This window comes from Coturnix japonica, chromosome 1 (genome assembly GCF_054131305.1).
Source record: "Coturnix japonica strain WE chromosome 1, WE-NBRP24, whole genome shotgun sequence".
Taxonomy (NCBI): Eukaryota; Metazoa; Chordata; class Aves; order Galliformes; family Phasianidae; genus Coturnix; species Coturnix japonica.
In genome coordinates, this window is record NC_140663.1 from 173,198,714 (window position 1) to 173,218,274 (window position 19,561).

Here is a 19,561-nt window from a genome sequence, read left to right on the forward strand (position 1 = left end):
TAAGTTAAAAGAGGGAAGATTTAGGTTGGATGTTAGGGGGAAGTTCTTCACTAGGAGAGTGGTTAGGCCCTGGAACAGGCTGCCCAGGGAGGTTGTGGATGCCCCGTCCTTGGAGGTGTTCAAGACCAGGTTGGACGGGGCCCTGGGCAACCTGATTTAGTAAAGGCATATGTTTGGTGGCCCTGCCAGGCAGGGGGTTGGAACTACATGATCCTTGAGGTCCCTTCCAACCCGGGTCATTCTGTGATTCTGTGTGATCCAGGGGGGGAGGGGGAGAAGAACGGCTCAGGGCGGGAAAAGAGGCTGTGTGAGGGATAAAGGGTCGGTGTGAGGGAGTTTAATGGCTGCGGTGGGACGGGCCTTAAAGCACATCCACTCCTAACCCCTGCCGTGGGATGGGTGCCCCACACCAGCTCAGGCTGCCTGGAGCCCATCCAACATGGCCTTGAGCATCTCCAGAAGGTGGGGCTCTCTGAGGCCTCACCACCCTGTGAGGAAAGAATTCCTTCCTAACCTTAATCTTAACCTCTAATTTAGTTTCAAACCAAGAAATAAAAGGCTCCAGACCAGTTCCTGCAGTAGGATTTAAGCATGTAAGTACGTTACAAAGTACATCTGCTAGAAGACGGCTGCATGAACAGAAATCAGTGCTATGGTACAGTAGAGGCAACCGCTATGAACCGTGCAGAAAGCTGATGTTATGCCTTAAAGTGACGGAGTTTGATATTCAATGCTTTTTCTTTGGCCAGTAAATCCATGCTGTGCTTTTTGTAAGCGTCGAACTGCAGTGAGAGCTCGCTGTACGCCTGCTGGCTGCTCTTCAGCTCTTGCTGGAGCCCTTGGATCTTCAGATCATAGTTTGCTGCCACTTCTTTGACGATGTGCTTCTCTGCTCTCCATTTGGCTCTTTCTGCCATCTCCAGCTTCCTCCCCAGCTGCAGAATTTCCTGCTGCTTTTCTTGCAGAGCTTTGCCCCTTTCTGTGGCCAGGTTCAGTAGCTGCTGTTTCTCCTCGTTTGCCCTCTCCAGCTTGGCCTGCAGCTCAGCTCCGTGAGCCTTCTGCTGGCTTTCCCCATGCTCCAGCTGTTCCACCATTTGTTGGTGCTCCTCCTGTAGGCGCTGCAGCTGTTGTCTTAGCGAGTCAACCTCCAAGGTACAAGTGTGTGCTTGCTGGCTCTGAGCTTCCAGGAGCTCCTTTTCTAGCTGCTGGGCTCTGGATCTCTCACAAGCACATTTCTCATGTAGAACATCCAGCTGCTGCAAGAGCTCTCTGGCCTGGGCAGCAAGATGGAGCATTTCATCCTCCTTGTCCTCTGCTGCATGGCTGGAGAGGGTTTCGTTCTCCTGCTGCAGACACTGGTTTTCCTCCTTCAGCTCCGTGTTCTGTTTCTCGTGCTCATCCTTGGAGGAGATCATTTTCTCCTGGTTGTTGGCCAAATCCTCCAAGTACTGAATCCGCTCGGTCTGGTTTTTTAGTTTCACAGCATCTTCTAGCCTCAGTTTCTCCAGTTCCACGTTGAGCTGCTCCAGGCTCTTGCAGCGTTTGCGTGCATCATCTGTTTTTTTCTTCAGGATACAGATAAGGCGATGCTGCTCTTCCAGGCGTGCCCGTAGCAGAGCCTTCTCTCTCTTCTCCTCAGGGCTCCCGCAGGGTGTCTGTATGCCTTTTGTCAGATCTTCTATATATTTGCCTATCTCCTCATCGCTTGTGTGGCTGGCCACCACCGTCTCTCCATCCTCTTCGGCAGTGGACACACTGTCACACACAAAGACAAAACAACATTTCATAGAGACCACTTCTCTTCGTGACCTTCAGCAGGTTTGAAGTGTTTCCAGCTCAGCACTAAGCTGATGGACAGGGAATCCCAAGAGCAGCCCTGCAGCCTTTCCTAGCTCTGCAGACCCCAGTTCAAAGACAAGCAGAGTGAATAGAAGGATACCAGACCCCATAAAGAACCGTAAGCTTGGTATTTACACAAGCCTATTCATTTGCCAATTACAAGCTTTGGTAATTATTCCTTCTCAAAGCACTACTTGTTAGAGCTACAAGAAATACTGTTACATTGAGGTAACCAGTAGATGATAAAGCTGCAAATAATTCCTCATCAATCCTTTTCCTCTGCCTTTGTTTTTTTTTTCTCTCCTGCAGATCTGGAATTATAAATGTAAGTAGAGCATATAAAGTCAGTTCAATCCTCAAATTGATTATTTTATAGTTTTAATGGTATATTACTCATTAATAATATTAATACCCCTACACTGTGCTTAGAGATGTATGAATAAATGGTAATAATTACTGAATGAACAATAATAAAGATGGTTGCCTGGAGGGAAGGTTCCTTATTTGAGTGTTGGTGCTGATTTGCTGAGTCTTGTTTCTCATCTAAAGGTATTTATATTACAGCAGCACCACCACCATTATTAGTGCCTAATCACATGGAGTGCTACCCACATGTACCAAAAGTTTATCTGAAACCAAAGGACAACTTTGAGATGCAGACCTGCAATGACACAGCGTGTGAAATAGCCTGCTGATAATCAGGCTCTGTGACCTCCTGTGCTTCGAGGCTGGTGGTAAAGGCATAAGGAAGATTCCTCGGAGAGAGGAGTAAAGGAGAGATGAAAAACAACATCCAGCAAAAATGAAACCAAATCTGCCAAGTCTGGACAAGATGCCAAGCTGTGACTTGTGGGTACTCACCTTCCACTGCTGCAGCTGCTTTGGCTCCTGCCACAACATTCAGCCATAAGAGGGAAAAAACCAGAAGGCTGAGACTATCCAGTGGAAAAACAACAGAGAGAGGGGCTCAGCAGGACAAATCTATTCTGTTGCCAGGTGTTTTCCTTCTGTAGCCTGTTTGTTGACACTCCTAGAATGGGGCTTGTGTCCATGGCAATGCAGGTCTGAATGGGTCACTCCAGAATCCTGCCTTCATCCAGACATTGTGGAAGTAACTGGGAGTAGTTCTTAGTAAACAAATGCTGTTTGTGCTTCCAAGGACATTAAAAAAACTCCCGTTCTTGTGGAGTCCTTATATATATATCTATATAAATGTATATACATACATACATGTATATACTGTCTGGTTCTTGGGTTGCCCATAGTCAGCACATCAGACACAGGTACATCAGTCCAGTGCAGGTCGCCAAGCTGTTTTTGGTCTTCAAAGGAAACAAAACAACAAAAATGTCCATACCTGTTAAGTTGTTGCTCACGTTTTCAGCAATTTTTTAAGGTGAAAATGAAATCCTGTAGCCAGTGAGCTCTAGAGGGAACTCCATGACATAAAGTAATACACTTTGTGTTTTATGCATTTATCTTCCTTTAGTGGCATGCATTTCTACAAGTGACGAATGCCTGTCCCATCTCTTGTGCTGCAGAGCTCTCTGAACGAGGACTGCCGTAATCCCAGCGTTCTCCTAACGGTGGTGCTGAAGAATAGAGAAATGACTTGGCAAAACGAGCTAACAGTTGCAGGTACAGATAATGAGTGCACTTAACAAAATAAATACCGAGTACTTTAATCATCATTAAAACTGGCAAGCATAGATCCTTTGGAGTAGCATTTGAATGAAGAAGTTTGACTCCAATGCCTTCAGCATTTAAACATAATGTTGATTTATTAGCAAGGTGATGAACAAATGTATAAGCAAACTTTATAAACTTAATGAAACAGGAATTAACAGTCCTCTGCACCTTGCAGAATAAGATGTCAACAGTTCCACTTCATGTAGTGCTTCTTCTGTTATAGAAGCAACTTCTATACCATATAAAATACAACCACAGATAAAGGGACTTATTTAAGAACACAGTCCACAGTCCTTGTTGGAAAGATCCAATGTAGCACAATGAGGATTCAGCTGTAGAGGGATGCTGAGGAGCACGAACAAAAGGCCACCTGTTGCCATTCAGTCATGAACAACACCTCACAAACAATCCAGGAAGTGCAAAGTTTACTCGCTTTTCTTTTTTTGACTGGCAGTTTAGATTTAAGCAACTTCAATTAGGCAACACAAGCACTCAGGTACCACAGTTTCCTCTACCACTCCGTTGCTAAGTGCATTCTTATTCAAGTTTATTTTCAGTGAATAAGAACTAGCCCCTTAAATTTGCATCGATCTGCAGGCAGAAATTTAGCCTAAAATATGAAGTGACACTTGATAGCACAGAAACAGAACAGCCACAGAACACAGGCTATGAATGGAGCTATTGTGCTCCTCTTCCAAGCTTCACCACTACACCTTTCAATTCCATTCCCAAGAATTCTTTTTGCTGCTAGCAATTGGAAAGCCCTTATTTTGTCAGTTTTGCAACCATGAGCATCCTGAGAGGTAGTGTATCTTCCACCCATGTGTTGGGTGACTTTATCATCTTCTCCCACAGGGCTGATTCATCTGAAGTGGAATCCATCCAGTCCACTGTAGTCCCATAGCTTTTGCCTGGAAAAACGTCAGAAACATTAATATTATTAATATTAAGAAAAGTTGAGAGCTGGCAATCAAATTTACCTGTCTTCTCAAACAGTTTCACCTCCTCAGGTGTTATTTTTTATTTTAAGAAGAAATGGAAAGGGAAAGAATAGAAAGACACTTTTGTAAATTAAGGATTAATCAATTAATTTCTAGTACCTGTTCCAAGGCCTATCCTGAGACCTCCCAGAAAATGGTTGACAAGTTTGTTGTGATCCCAAACTGTGAGTTCTATGCAGGCTTCTTTCAAATCTTCTGGTCTAAAACCATCATAGACCATGGTATGGTTGAATACTGGGTTTGTTGTTTTTGACACTGTTCTTGTTTTCTGGCGACTTTTTCTGCTGGTATCTGGAAGAATTGTGCTTCAGAAAGAAAAAAACACTGTCAGTTTGCACTGCAGGTTAACAGCGTAACTGGCATTAAATATATTCCATAAACAAAAACTACTCATTAACACTCCTTTGCATGTTACAAAGCAACTGAAGATAAAATGGCTCAGCATCTTGGAGATAAAAATCAAAGGTCATGTTCTCAGTTCCTTCCAAGAAATACATGTATCTGCTCCTGTAGTTCAGAGGACAGAAGAGGCACCTTTTTGCTACTGCCAGAGATTTCCCAACCATCTTGCTGTTGTCTTTACATTTTAAATCAGTTTGTAGAGAGGAAGAAGGAAGAAATACAGCTGTGCTTCTCACTTCTATCTTCTCCCCTGATTATTAGTAAACTAAAGCATACTCTTGCACAAACCTGCTTTAAATAAAACTTATACCACACACAAGATCGCTTAAATCTGAGTAGCCCTTCCACCAACAAACTAAGCAGTTGAAATGAAAGGGTGATGACTACTCAGAAAGTTCTCCCAGTGCATCTTACTTGTTAGTAAGTACTTAGCACCTCGAAGTTACAAGCCCTGAAGAACAATCTGCATTACAGTAAAGAAAAATCAGAAGGTAATTATGTATTTGTGGTTTTGTGTTTAATTTAAACACAGAAAATTGAAGGTAAGATTAGAAATAACAGCGGTGTTATCATTCCACCATTTTTGATGACTTCAGTTCTTACCACTTAATAAAAGAGTTGAGTCTGTTGCCCCTCAGAAGAGGAAGATCACGGCATTCCTTCACCCAGATGTGGACCTCACCAGTGGACAGAATTTTCTTTCCTGTAAAATGACATTAAAAAATCCTGTCTCTGATTATTCCTTGTAGGTATTTAGCATAGCCTTTACCACTGCTTATACTTTCAAATGAACTCCTCTGTGCTCTTAATATATTTAATTCTTATGGACTGGCTGGCTGGATTGAAGAACTGACCTAGCTTCAGTGTAAGGCCAGCCAAGTTACAAACTGACAGGCAAGAACAACCTGAAAGATCATACAGCTACTTCCAGTATCTCTTGAACATAATGTGTTGTTACTGCTTATTTAACAAACCACAGTGACTGATGATTTCATAATCTCCAAAACTGTTAGAGAGAAAATAAAACGTAAGTATACAGACTGGACGAACGGGGCCGTACATCTAATACTACAACAAATCAGGTAATTTCTTCTGTTGGAACATAAAAATAATAGAAGACCATGAAGTGTTCCTCAAGCTGAATTCACAGCCAGAGTGACCTAACTAAAACTAATTTATGAAATAGAATGTGAAATAATACACAACAGTTATGAATAATAAACAAACCAAAAATAAAGGGGAGTAGGGAGAGTCAGTCCTAGTCCTTATTGGCAGGCTCTCACAGCTGGTCTCCTGTAAAAGCTGAGAGCTCTTCCCCCTCACCTAGAACTGGAAGATCACATCTCCCAGAGCCAGAACTCACATGAGTCTGCAAGAAGCACAACACACAGAAAGTGCACCCAGCACTGTGTTTGAGCATCAGACAACTTGCCACATGATGCCATGATACAGAACACTGATAAATCCAGTGTTTTATCATCCAATCCACCCTTTTATCACTCAACCCACCCCTAGCCCCCAACTAAAACTCCAAATGCTTGGCAAACTCCAAGAAGCAATGCATACCTCCAACAGGCTGTGGAACATACTGGAGGGCAAGCTTCATCTCCCCTCTGTTTTCCAGTTCAAAAGCCGTCGTTGAAGTCTGAAATTTAAGTAAAAAAACACATCTCAAACACTGCAGTTCACACATATAAAACCTTGCACAGTAACAAGTTTTACTTGTACATGGCAACTTTTCTTCTTTATTTTAGGGCACATGACACGTGAAGGGCAGATTTAGGGCCACTTGACAGTGCATCATGTAGTTCTGCCACAAAAGTGATGGACAAAACCCAGGAGAGATCAAAAGCCTTTGAGAGCACTTCTTTTCCATTGTTGTGTACTTGGAAGTGATACATAAGAAACATATTCTTTCTGCAATGGAAAGTGCACTTCACAGACACACTTCTGTAGGAATATTTTGTCTTAACTAAAAATCAGCCTCAGCAGCAGTTATGACTTTTTACAAGAGTATGTGTCACTTCTTCACATTGAAAAAGACACAGAAGACACAGATCAGGCCTAAATAAAGAATGATTTGGTCTTTCACATACACAGCAGAAAATATAAAACAGCTAGCCCATCCTTAATAACTTACCCTAGGCTTGAGTGGAAACCAGTTGATCTGCTTGTTGGATTTATCATTCCAGTCCCAAGTTCCTAAATCCAGCTCCACTTCACCAAGGAAGCTATTCCTCCCAAAGGTATCATTGTGCCAGACAGAGATATTAAGGCTTTGGTTCTTTAGGAGATCTTTCTCAATTTTGTACTGCCAGAAGGGAGAAATGAAAGGGAAAACAAAAGTTAGAGAAAATGTGTCTGAGTTTATAACATACATAACTGCTCATTTCATTTCAAAATAAAACTCTCTTCATATTTTAATATTTCAGACCTTTAGTTCCTAAGTAGCTTGAGTTTGTTTGCATGAATTACACAACAGTCTGTTCTCAATGCTATATCCAGAGTATACTATAAACTATCAGTGGATAAACAAAGGTACACCTGTGGAGCAATCCATCTTAACATAAATATCTCTTATGAAAGTATCTGAATCTGGAAAGTTAGAATTCCTTATACTTCATGTCTAGTCTGTGTTTCTTATATACCCGCAGTATTTCATTGAAGACTGGATTAAACGTTTTCTTTTTCACTGATGTCTTCCGTTTGCCCAGCTTGTATTTCTCTGGAAGCAGGTAGGTCTTCACATACCTAAAATGTAAAGAAATTGGTAACAGGGGCAAGAAAACACGCCTTCCAACTTCCTGTTCCAAAATACATAAGTATTTACTTTCAAAGTAGAAGAAACCCACTTAACTAAATTCCCCCTTAACTAAATTCCCCGTAATCTTGGAAGCTAAAATTTAAAATAGAATTTCACATTCTTAGAAGTTTGAGTTTCCCATGCTAATGTATGCAACAATTCATACAGCAATTCTATAGTCAGGTCAGAGTAGAAAAACATGTAAAGCACGTTATAGCCTCCACTTAGCGTTTTGGTTGTTTTCTCCATCATACATAATTGTTGGAAAGAAGATACAGTTCTCGTCTGCACATTAAAAGTAAAAATTACACTTTAAAAATATTCTGTTTTTACTCACGGGTCTGAACGCTGTCTCTTGACATCTGCAACTGCCAAGTCCTTACACTGGCAAATGAAAATGTGGAGTTCGCTCAGTTGTTCTACGTAATCAATAGCAAACTGAATGTTCCCCTTCACATCGACACTGCCAAAGTCTCCACTATAGACACTCATTAAGCTTCCGCTCACCTGTATCATACACAAGGAGAAACATTTTTTTCTGGCTTTGCATTTCTACCAAATATATCAAGAGAGCAGAAGTTACTTTCAGGATCCAGACAATAAAGAAATTAACTATGAACCTTCAGATGTAATTATGAAATACAGCAGATACTATTATACAAGTTCCTTATCAAGCAGGTTAGCAAAAGGAAGAATGTCATTTGTGAATCTTAAAAGGTGTTTGGCCAAGTTTGCTACAACAACAACAGAAGAACTCATTTATTGCATCTAGGCTGAATAAAAAAGCAATAGGCTGCTATTTATTTAGAGACTGTGTGAGATCATATCCTTGAGGTATTTTATTTTTTTGAGATGTTTTTTATTCTCCTAAAATTGATTATCTAGTTCACCCCACATAGCAATATTGTCCTCCTTTCACATATTTTCTCCTTTACCCCTTACTCCATAACTAAGTGTTCGTTCTATGTAAATTCTTCCTCATTTTTGTTACAACTTTAAGCTGTTATTGTAAAAGCCTCTTTGTGTAGTGTTCATAGAGTATGCTATGGAGCGGGACCCCAAGCAAGCTCCATTTTTTGCTAGAAAGCAAAAAATAATCTTTATTTTTAAAGGCAATTCCAAGTGAAGGTTCACATAACAGAAAGAGCAGAGAGAGGGAAGGAAGGAGAGAAATGCCAGGGAGAGAAATAGAAGAGGAAGAAGAAAGCTAAAACAATTCTGAAGAGATTAGCAAAAATAAAGTGTCATTAAAACAAGGCTTTTGTGTACATACAGAGGATAAGGAGGCCATGCCAGAAGAACCACTAAGATTGGTTAGAGAGCTGGGACTCTTCTTGATTCTCCCAAAGGAATAACTGCTTTCTGATGCTGTATCTGTCTCTCTGTCATCGCTCTACAAAAACATCACAGAAAGAAAGTCTGTGTTCATTGTTGTTACAAAGAACATTTAAAAAATAAAAATAAAAAGGAAATCCATTTTAATAACGCAGATTGGGACTCAAAGAAAGCCAGAATTTAAATTTTCTAACAGTAAGCACACGCTAAAACATTTTTAAGGCAATAATGCAACTATTTGTTTTGGTTTTTCTTAGATCTCAAATGTTTATTTTCTTTTAAGGTAACTTAAAATGTTATATAAGGATGTCGTCACTGTTTACAAATAGAGAACCCTTAACTTTTTAGGTTTGGGCAGAAGGATAATGCACTGGTTTCTTCATAAGTTCCTTTTTAATTAGAAAGTGTTTTATTATCAGAAGAACTCACTGTTTTTAAAATAATCCTGCACCAGTGCATAGCAATGGATGTTAAGTTTATAATTACATGCTGTTTTTAATGCTTATTTCTAACTTCTTATTTCTATCAGATTTGTGTTATTTATTCACCAGTTTCATGCTTCATATTCACTAGATTTACACAGGTTGAACTCTAATATCAGTTTTGAAATATGAATCCTTCAAGTGGTCCATGCTGCAGTGTTAAAATAGCCTTCAACAATAATAAATATATAATAAGGAAATATTTCCTGTGTATTTCTCTGAGAAGGCACATTAGGGCGCTGTAATTTTAGAGCACCTCTAAATAAGGTGTAATTCATAGACAGTAAATGCATTGTTGTGTTCAAGTTCTGTGTTCATAGTAGGAAAAATTTCTTCTCCAAAAGAGTAGTCAGGTGATGGAACAGGCTGCCCAGGGAAGTGGTGGAGTCACTGTCCATGAAGGTGTTCAAGAAATGTTTAGATGTTGCACTAAGGGATATAGTTCAGTGGGGAAACGGTGGTAGGTGGATGGACAGACTGGATGATCTCGGAGGTCTTCTCCAACCATGGAGATTCTAAGATTCTATTCTGTTATCTATAGAGCTGCCTATTTTAGACATTTATGCTGAGAGACTGGTGTTTGCTTTAAATACAGGTGTCTTATCACCTTTCTCTGCTGACTGGGAAGGCACAGGCCAGGTTCCCATAGTTTATCTTTTTCAAACTTCGGTGTCATTTTATGAGCTATGAATGTGGCCTCAGAGCTTATTCCATGGCCCACACCATACTCTTAAAGATCATACTGAGTTAATGAAATGATATTAAATAATAATTTAAATGATTTACAAAGACATTGCTCAAAAAAATTCTGAGCTTTCATTTAGAGAGCCTCGTACCTGAACCTCCATCCCAAATTACTACCCCTCTGAGAAGAGTAATCAGATAGTGCCATTATGGATAGTCTTACACTCACTCAAACATTTTAGGCTCTGAACAAAACAAATATATTCAAGTATGCATGTTCTCAAGATAAAAGATCTGTTATTTTAAGATTAGAAATTGCCTTTGGGAATAACAGCTTAAATGCACTATGCTTCAATCTCCAAGATTAAATGTACTTTTTATACAGAGCTGTACAGTAGGAATAAAAGTTATTGAGGTGTCTGAAAGGTTAATAAGCTACAGGTTGCTTGTGATCATCCTGACTGTTATACTGCAAACAGTTATATGCTATGAGCAATTAGTAAACTGACTTGACAGAACCTGGAAAATACTATTTGGCAAATGCATAATGCCACAGCAATCAAAATTTTTAATTACAGTTCTTCAAGAGATGTAACATACCTCTTCCTGTAGGAATGATGGTACTGACTTGCTGAGTCCTTTGACTTTTTCAGGATTGGAAAATGGCTTATCAGGCTGTGAAGGCACTGTGGAGACTAAAGAGCAGTAATTCAAGTTTCAAAAAAAAGCTTGTACATCCAAAGAGTGAGATTCCATAGCAGGGCATGGTTAAAAATAAACAGCCTCAGATGAAATACATGCACATGCATGGAAAACCTTACATCTAAGTTGTAAACTTTCTTCCAGAACTCAGAGATGCTACCATTAGGAAGGGTCTAGTTTGAAATCTCCTGTAAATCTGGCTACAAAACATTGTCTGTCAGAAGATGAAATGTTTGCATTGCTTGACAACGGATAATCCTGAGTGCTGAAAGTTACTTCTGATCAAATCTGATCAGTGCACCTTCCAGCTTTTCTTTCTAGAATAAGAATAAATGTACTCGTGCACCAACTATGACATTATTGACATTAGAGTCAACTGAATGTCCTTGGTAAGGAGTTGGTCTACAAGCCAAACTATGTATTTATTTTTATTTCTCAGCCAATTAATAGCAAAAAATATTTGGGTGAATCAAGAAATGTTTACAAATGAACAAGGTCTCAAGTGTGTAGTATTCCTAGTTAATTCTAAAAGCATACTTCAATTATGCAGTTTCTTACAGCCCATCTATTTAACTTTCATAGAATCCTAGAATATCTTGTGTTGAAAGGGACCCACGTGGATCACTAAATCCAACTCCTGGCTCCATACAGGACCACAGAAAATTCAAACCCTAAGTCTGAAAGAACTGCACAAATGCTTCTTCAACTCTGGTAGCCTTGGTACTTGGTACCACTCTCCTGAAGAGCCAGTTCCGGGGCTCAAACTTTGCTACATCTTTAGTGAAATTCACTTCTGTGTTCTTCATTTATTTCTTTACACAAACTAGCCTTCCAATGATCTAATTTACTGTAAGCTCAAAATTCTTAGCATTTTTCATGTTCTAACCACACTCAAATTTAATGACACACTAAAGCTCCACATACTACAGGTCTTATCACTAGATACACACTGTGAAATATACTAATACTGAATATCCTATACAGAGAATTTTTTTTGTAAGGGACAGCCAACAGGACCATGTACCTGTTGTATACATTTTAACACCACACACATGCTGGGACTGTTTCTAAAGAGTTAAGCTTTTTCGAAAGCTTTTGCTGACAAAGCTCATACAGTGCTTAAGATATCAATTATTGTCAGTATGCAGTTAGATGCAGTTACTTTATTCAGCAATATTCTAGTCTAGGTGTGTAACCTGTTAGTTGTTAAATAAAGAAATAAAGAAAACATCTTTAGCGTGTTAGTTTAAATATCAGTGGAGAAACTTCTCCATTGTCAGTTTGAAGAATCCTATTACTCACTTCCTGCTGCACTTCCATTCCTCACTTGATGCTGATCAGGTTTCAGACCTGCTCAGTGCAGTATTGACAATAGTCAATAGTGGCACAAACAGCTTTACAGTTTTATAAATAACATCAACACATTTTATGTGTGGCAAGCTTTTACTTTTCTAGATCCTCACGAATGTTTATGTTTTGTGTCATGCCTTTTAGGAGCTGAATAACATGAATGTGAAAGCTTAGCAAAACAAAATCATGAATATTATTGTCAAGAGATTTTGCCTTACTGTATCTGCACAGTTATCACTTTGGCTGGGTTAATCATTTTTGTCAAAGCTTCACTTAACGTATTGAACAACACATTTAACTAAAAAAAGCCACTCTTTTCAGATAAGTGCCTACATATTGAATATACAGAGTGCTTTCAGTAAGGCTTTTCATCTGAAGGCAACATTATGTACTTAAGCAGAGAGTTTTTAAGACATGTTAACATATTGGACATTGCACATATTCTATTATGTTACAGACCACTAACAATCAAAATGCTTTGAAGTGTCTAAATTATGAAAAAGGCAACTTTACACAACTATTTTTAGAACTGAAGTGCAAAAATGTAATGCAATGGATAAGAAAGAATTGTGTTATATTCCAGTACATTCAGTGTTATGTAATGGTTCTCCAGCATGTTTATCTTGACATGATCTTGGAGCAGGTTTGCTTTTGTTTTGCTTAGATATGGAATTTCTAAAGGAACATAGAAAAAAATTAACAGTAAGGCACCAATAATGCATTAATAAATCAGTGTTGTCTACAGTAGCCAATCCAGCATCATATTATGCTTAAAGGAATTCTACTTTGCTGGATTGAGACAGCAAAGAGAGATCCTTTTCAATGGATGTATTGTGAAGGGCTTTCTTTTCAAGTCATTTTGCATGTCATAATGTAACAGATGAACAGACAAATTCAATACTGAATTAGACCCAGTTTTTCAGCTGAGCTAGTGTTCAAAGCTCTAAGTGATTTCAGAAACTGTATCACAGGCTGAATCACCAAAGGCCAAAATAATATGCTGGTGGATGGCACACAGTTTGTACATATATCACAGGATTTAACCTAAGTCTAGTACATAAAAATAAAATAAGAAAATTCTACAAAAGCATTTAAGTCATGCTGAAGTTAGTCTAATTTCAAAGAATAATACAATTCTTGGCTTCAAAAAACTTTCACTAGCAGAGAATACTGGAAACAAACTTCCATGCAGACACACAAGATATTTACCATCTTCAGCACTAAGAGCTATTTCTTCCTTTGGAACATTTATTTTTCCTTTATCTGTACAAGAAAAAAAAGGTAAAACGTGGTTAGAAAGCTTGCTGTTCACTACAATGAAATGGACTGTAGCAGTAATCATAGAATTACGGACAAAAATAAAAGAAAAAACGGCAGAGTCACAGAAATGGTTAATTGAAGAGATGTCTTCTACTTGGGACGTTTACTTCAATTCAGCATCCAAGAAGCAGTACCATCTTGACACAGTTTCTATCAGCATGCTGTTACAACAATGTTAGTGCATAAATACATCCTGGAACTAGTTAGAAGTGAGCACAAGCATAGATGGATTTAGAAGATTAATTTGCCAACAACAGCCAACATCTTTCACAATCTACACCTCCATACTTCACTTCTTCCCCGTTAGACATGAAATAAACATCAAAACACCAAGGAGCAGGATGAACACAGACACAAATTATAACAGTAATCGATAACAGTAGTCTTAGGAGGCTACAGAGAGAGCTCAGGAATGATTCCTAAGTATAATCTCTTCTCGTTCCATTCTCCTAAAGTGAGCTTGGTTATATTAACTGCTAGAACAGATGAACCTACTGAATTAAGACAAGTTTTTCATGCTTCCAATGACTGCTTCTTAGGCCAGTGTTTCAAAAGGAACCTAAGAATTGAAAACCAAACCATAGGGGGAAAAAATACATAAATCAGTTTTACAATGCAAACTTCACACTGCCTACTGAGAAACAAATTCAGATAAAAATACTGCTTGGCAAAGTTGTATGGAAAAACAGCATAAGCATGCTCAAGCCAAACTAGAGGTCATGGGAGACACACACAAGCTTTGTGCTCACTTGAAGTAGCTGATGGAATGTCCTCTAGACTTTTGGAAGGCATTTTCCTATCTGCACTCCTTTTCAAAGCCATCAAAACAGGATTTAATTCTTCTTCTGAACCTGTTACGAGACAAAACACATGAACACTGCACACACAGACCTGCCTTTTCAAACAAGTCACTTCAAAAACAACAAAGCCAACCACCAATTTCGTCTGTGAATCTGTTTTGACCTTCAGCAAAGACAGTGAGCATGCACTGAAAATACTAAATAAATCCAAAGTAAACAGAGCATTTCCAGTCTCTCAGGAGCAGAATAAAAAGGTTAAACTATCACACCAGAGCTGCCAACTTAACAAAGTAATGAAAATTCTGTTAAATAGCTTGCTTCATTTATACACTTGTTTTCTTGTGTAACAGGCAGCAATTCAATGCTAAATTAAACAGCATAAACTATTGGTATTGTCTTAATATGCAGCCTCTCCATAAGTGTATGCCTTCCAAGACTAGCTGGCCAAACTAAAGAATGATCTCAGTCAGGCACTGATTTTTCTTCCTCTTAATCCAGGGTATTTAGAAGGAATACCAGAATCTGGGTGTTACAGTTTTATTAATTTGAAAGAAATGTCACAAGGGAGGAGCAAAAGGGTAAGAGCATGAAGACTGATGTGACTGACTCACGCTGCTGAATTCCTATGATCGGAAAGGCTTACCCAAACACACTACATGTTTGTCAAGCAATCTCCAATTAAAGGACTTAATCAGTTCTTCTCATCCTTGCAAAACAAATATCCTAAGCATTCAGTTAAGAAATAGGTATCATTTAGACCTTTAGATAATATACTTCAAGTTGACTAGCAGAAAAACAGTAGCCATGCTTAACAACCCAGCACCATGAATTTTAGAAAAGAAATGGCTCACGAGTTGAACTTCCGGTTCCAGAATAATAATCAGAGTTTTCATCTGAAAACCGAGATCCAAAATTCAAACTGTCACCATCTTCTTCATCATCATCTTCGTGCTGAAAGGACAGGGTGAACTGAGATCCTTCCAGGTGAGGAGAACTGCTCTCATCTTTAAGAGGTGTGCTTGTTCTTCTCAATTTCAACAGTTCCTTTAATTGTGAATTATCTTCAGAGACATTCAAGGATGTGCTCTCATCTTTCCTTCCTATTTCATTTATCTTGCATAAATGGATCACTGTATTGGTCTCTCCTATCTCTACCACAGGTGTGTTTCTCTGTTCTTTTTTACTAATAGCCTCATTTACTTTAAGGAGCTCAGACACTTCAGAAGTTGCAAGATCATCTACTGAAGCTTTGGCATTTTGTTCTGGAACTCCACTCTTGATAGCTGTCTTCATTGGTTTATGACAGCTACGCAAAGCATAAGGCTGTGACACCGTCATGACTAGAGTCTCTGTTTGTGATGGAAACACCCTATTCCCAAGCTTTCCTTGTTTATTTAATTCTTTGGATACTGGAGATGATGCTTCAGATGCTTCTTGAAGAAGTTTTTCCAGTGAGCTATTGAATTCTCTGAATTTTTCAGTATTTGAAACAGTAGTTTTTTCTATCATTTCTTGTATTTCTTGAAGGTGATCTCCTTCTTGACGTGGCATCCACATACTTCGGTGAGTTGCTATTTCACCTTGCATTTTCTTATCCATATTTTCTAGTGGAGAAGCTGGTGTTTCACTGACATCTTTCAGTACCTTCTGCAAATTAACATCCAGTCCTTTACCTTTAGCCTCTGACAGTGCAGATGTTTTCATGGGCTTGCCAGTTTCCTGCAGCACCTCACCATTGTGATGACCGGTCACATTTCCTACTTGTATATCAGCAGTCCTCTGCACTGTGCCATCCATACGCCTTGGTTTAGGTGGTGGTGTTTCAGAGGCCTCCTTCAGCAGCTTCTCTAGAGAAGAACGCAAGCCACTGTCCCTACAGGGGGCAACAGACTTTTCAATGGTCTCATTGATCTCTCGCAATGATTCTCCATCATTCTGACAGGCAGTGTTTTTAACTTCCATCTCAGCAGTCCTCTGTAGTGTCATGTCCACACGTCTTGGTTTAGGAGGTGGTGTTTCAGAAGCCTCCTTCAGCAGCTTCTCTAGAGAAGAACTCAAGCTACTGGGCTTGGAAGGAACAACAGACTTCCCTATGGTCTCACTGATTTCTTTCAGTGACTCTTCATCTTGCCGATACTTTGTGTTTTTAGCTTGCATTTCAGCAGTCCTCAGTACCGTATGCCTTGGTTTAGGAGGTGGTGTTTCAGAGGCCTCCTTTAGCAGCTTCTCTAGAGAAGAACGCAAGCCACTGTCCCTACAGGGGGCAACAGACTTTTCAATGGTCTCATTGATCTCTCGCAGTGATTCTCCATCATTCTGACAGGCAATGTTTTTAACTTCCATCTCAGCAGTCCTCCGTACTGTCACGTCCACACGTCTTGGTTTTGGAGGTGGTGTTTCAGAAGCCTCCTTCAGCAGCTTCTCTAGAGAAGAACTCAAGCTACTGACCTTGCAGGGGGCAACAGTCCTCTCTACAGTCTCGCTGATTTCTTGCAGTGACTCTTCATCTTGCTCATACTCGGTGCTTTTAGCTTGCATCTCAGCAGTCCTGTGTCCTTTACTTTCTGCATGTCTTCGGTTAGGAGATGGAGTTTCAGAGGCTTCTTTTACCAGGTTTTCTAGAGCTGAACTCAAGCCACTGACCTTGGAGGGGGCAAGAGACTTTTCTATTGTCTCAATGACATCTTCAGACAGACCAGTATCATGCTGGCATGTTAAAGCTACACTACAATTAGTCTGTACTGTATTATCCGCAGTATCAAGGGTTTTCATCCCTACACCTAATTCAGAAGGTTGATATGCAATGATTTCTCTGGAAAGGTTTTGCTCAGAATACATCTGAGAACCTCTGAGAGGATGTTCTTTTGACAAAACAATATTTTTATCTATATGTTCTTTAACTTCATGGCTTTGAAGACCTGTCTTTTCATGGGGATGAGAGATGATTGGCTTTTTGACCAGTTGGACAGTGTCTTTACTTTTTGTGGGTGTCACATTCAAAGCTCTTACAGTAAGAAATCCCAGAGGAGGTTTGCAGACCACAGAATCTAATTTCCCTGTTTTTTCTTTCTCAGATGCTTGTGTATGTTGTTGGCTTACCTCCTGTTTGCTCACATTATCTCTGTACTTATCTTCCTCTGGATTTCTGTCATAGGTTATAAAAGCGTTATTATGAATAGCATTTTTTGGCAAAGAAACATCTTCCCTATCAGCACTACTTTGTAGCTTAACTCTAGTATCCCAAAAGTTTCTCAGACTCTGAAACTGTGAAGGACTTGACATTTGATTCTTGGACATCTCATTATTTTTTTCTTTTAAAGACAAAGCCTGAAAACTGGAATTCTGTTGGGAAAAAGCAGCAACTTTTCCTTTAAATGTTTCTTTCCCATCTTTATCTTTGATTTCTGGGGAAGCTGAAGTGCCACCAACTCCTGACTGCAAGTTACTGTCTTTTGTCAGTTTTGTATATTCATTAAGCTTACCCTCATGTGGAAGCGATCTTTCTGTTTTTTTATCTGCATGGCCTGGTACAAACTCAAAAGAGTTCTGATGATCACTTTTTGAAGCCTGGGTTGTACATTTTAATTCAGCACTTAATGTACTCTTGCTCTGATCATCTAATCCATAATGTAAGCATAATGCAGTTGGTTTTATTTTGTCACTTTCTTTGAGACCTTCCAATGCAACACCAGCTGATGTATTAGTATGGATACCAACTTCTTTCTGTCCATGACTGGGGATAGTTTCATGTCTTTCCCAAAATGCTCTAATCTCCCTAATTCTTCTTTTTGCTCTTATTGCCTTTTCCAATACACTTTTCTGAGCTGGTAACACGTGTTCATGATGTTCCAAGACATTTATTTGATTTTGTTGCTTGATTTCTTCATCAGATTCTTTTGCTTCAGTTCTTGTACAGTCAAGCTCACTTAGGGATTTCTCATTTTGCTCCTCATTCTCTTTGCCCACCTTAGGTTTCCTCCACCCTTTTATCTGCTGTATATCTTCTGAAACAAATGTGGAGGGTGAAATAGCATTCAGTTGTTTATTCTTTCCACATGGTAACTCTTCTCTAACCCGCATTTTTTTATCCACACTAGTTCCACTGTGCTCTGTGGGAAGAGCTGTTCTGGTTGTAAAGTTCACTTCTTTGAGTTCCCCTCCTTGGGATTTGGCTGATTCAGGCTTCCTGTCTTCAGACCCAGAAGTTCTTTCAAACCAATCTAAGACTTTTGATACAGATTCATCAGCCACTTCCACAATTTCATCACCATGTTTGTCAGGCTTGAAAACAGTTTTAGCGTCTCGTTCCTCAACAAGATCAGGCTTACCTTGTTGAAGGCCTGAAGAATTTCTATCTGACAGTTCTTGTGTTTTTGTCTCAGCAGAAAGCAGATGTTCATCTACAACATAAACAAGCTCATCAGAGTTAGGAATTAGACAACACTCCAAAAGTTTTTAAACATCCAAAACTTCAGTTTTTTGTTTATTTATTGGGGCAGGGGTATTCTGGTGTTTGTTTTGTTTTGTTTGCTTTTAGGATTTTTTGTTTGTTTATTTAAACTTTAGCAGATGAAAGAGCTCTTTCCATGTGTTTTTGAAAGAATCATACCACATGCAACATAGTGATGAAAAATTCCTACTGGAAAATGATTTTTTCTGTTGGAAGATGAGTCAGATTATTCTGAGGGTGGTAGCAGGTAAGATTGGTTAACCATATTCTAAAGGAAATGGCTCTAGTGAGGGGCAAGGTTCTAGTGAAGAGGGAGGAGTGGCATATTTATGTTCAGTCACTTGAATAACCCTCAAGCTTCAATTGGTTTACTACCAGAGACAGCCAACAGCAGTACAGCAGGAATTCTTCAGTTGCCACCCAGACACATCTATCAAATTTTAATAGAGGAAGTTTATCCAAGCACCATTATGTCACCTTCATCACCTGACCATCCAGGCTCAGATCTGACAGCAATCTATTAAGAATGCTAACAGAAGATAATCTAAAAAAATTTTAACACATTAGAGAATTAGAATCAAAGTGCTGTAGAAATTCTCAAAATATAGCGGGTTCCTATCATCCATGTTTCTTAGTTGTTAATTTTTTTATACTAGAAATTTGAACTTGAATGTATACGGGATATTATTATTGCATTCTCTTGC

General features: G+C 39.2%; 2 protein-coding genes across 6 annotated transcripts in view; both read right to left on the reverse strand.

The window, feature by feature from the left end:
- Positions 1-565: 565 nt before the first annotated feature.
- On the reverse strand, positions 566-2,874 carry CCDC89 (coiled-coil domain containing 89). The gene is made up of 2 exons (XM_015852420.3): positions 2,701-2,874; positions 566-1,755 (listed from the first exon to the last, which is right to left on the reverse strand). The coding sequence occupies exons 1-2, from the start codon at positions 2,745-2,747 to the stop codon at positions 699-701; spliced, it is 1,104 nt and encodes a 367-aa protein (XP_015707906.1). The 5' UTR covers positions 2,748-2,874; the 3' UTR covers positions 566-698.
- Positions 2,875-3,594: 720 nt separating this feature from the next.
- Positions 3,595-19,561, reverse strand: part of SYTL2 (synaptotagmin like 2) — a 46,580-nt gene continuing 30,613 nt past the window's right edge. For 2 of the 5 annotated variants that reach the window (XM_085536511.1, XM_015852418.2), the window contains exons 8-20: positions 15,259-18,807; positions 14,357-14,458; positions 13,497-13,550; positions 12,240-12,287; positions 10,836-10,930; positions 9,008-9,127; positions 8,072-8,241; positions 7,580-7,682; positions 7,072-7,242; positions 6,498-6,576; positions 5,535-5,634; positions 4,629-4,834; positions 3,595-4,439 (exon numbers count right to left, since the gene is read on the reverse strand). In XM_085536511.1, the coding sequence (XP_085392637.1) occupies positions 4,294-4,439; positions 4,629-4,834; positions 5,535-5,634; positions 6,498-6,576; positions 7,072-7,242; positions 7,580-7,682; positions 8,072-8,241; positions 9,008-9,127; positions 10,836-10,930; positions 12,240-12,287; positions 13,497-13,550; positions 14,357-14,458; positions 15,259-18,807 (4,943 nt within the window). In that variant the 3' untranslated portion in view covers positions 3,595-4,293. The remainder of the gene's footprint in view (positions 4,440-4,628; positions 4,835-5,534; positions 5,635-6,497; positions 6,577-7,071; positions 7,243-7,579; positions 7,683-8,071; positions 8,242-9,007; positions 9,128-10,835; positions 10,931-12,239; positions 12,288-13,496; positions 13,551-14,356; positions 14,459-15,258; positions 18,808-19,561) is intronic. The other 3 variants (XM_085536512.1, XM_015852419.3, XM_015852417.3) reach the window with 2 other exon arrangements.

Excerpts from the sequence above, each read along its gene's own strand:
- CCDC89 (XM_015852420.3), bottom strand. The coding sequence starts at position 2,747 with ATGGCTGAATGTTGTGGCAGGAGCCAAAGCAGCTGCAGCAGTGGAAG. Across the intron at positions 1,756-2,700 it reads AGCAGCTGCAGCAGTGGAAG|TGTGTCCACTGCCGAAGAGG; the intron begins GTGAGTACCCAC and ends TGTGTGTGACAG.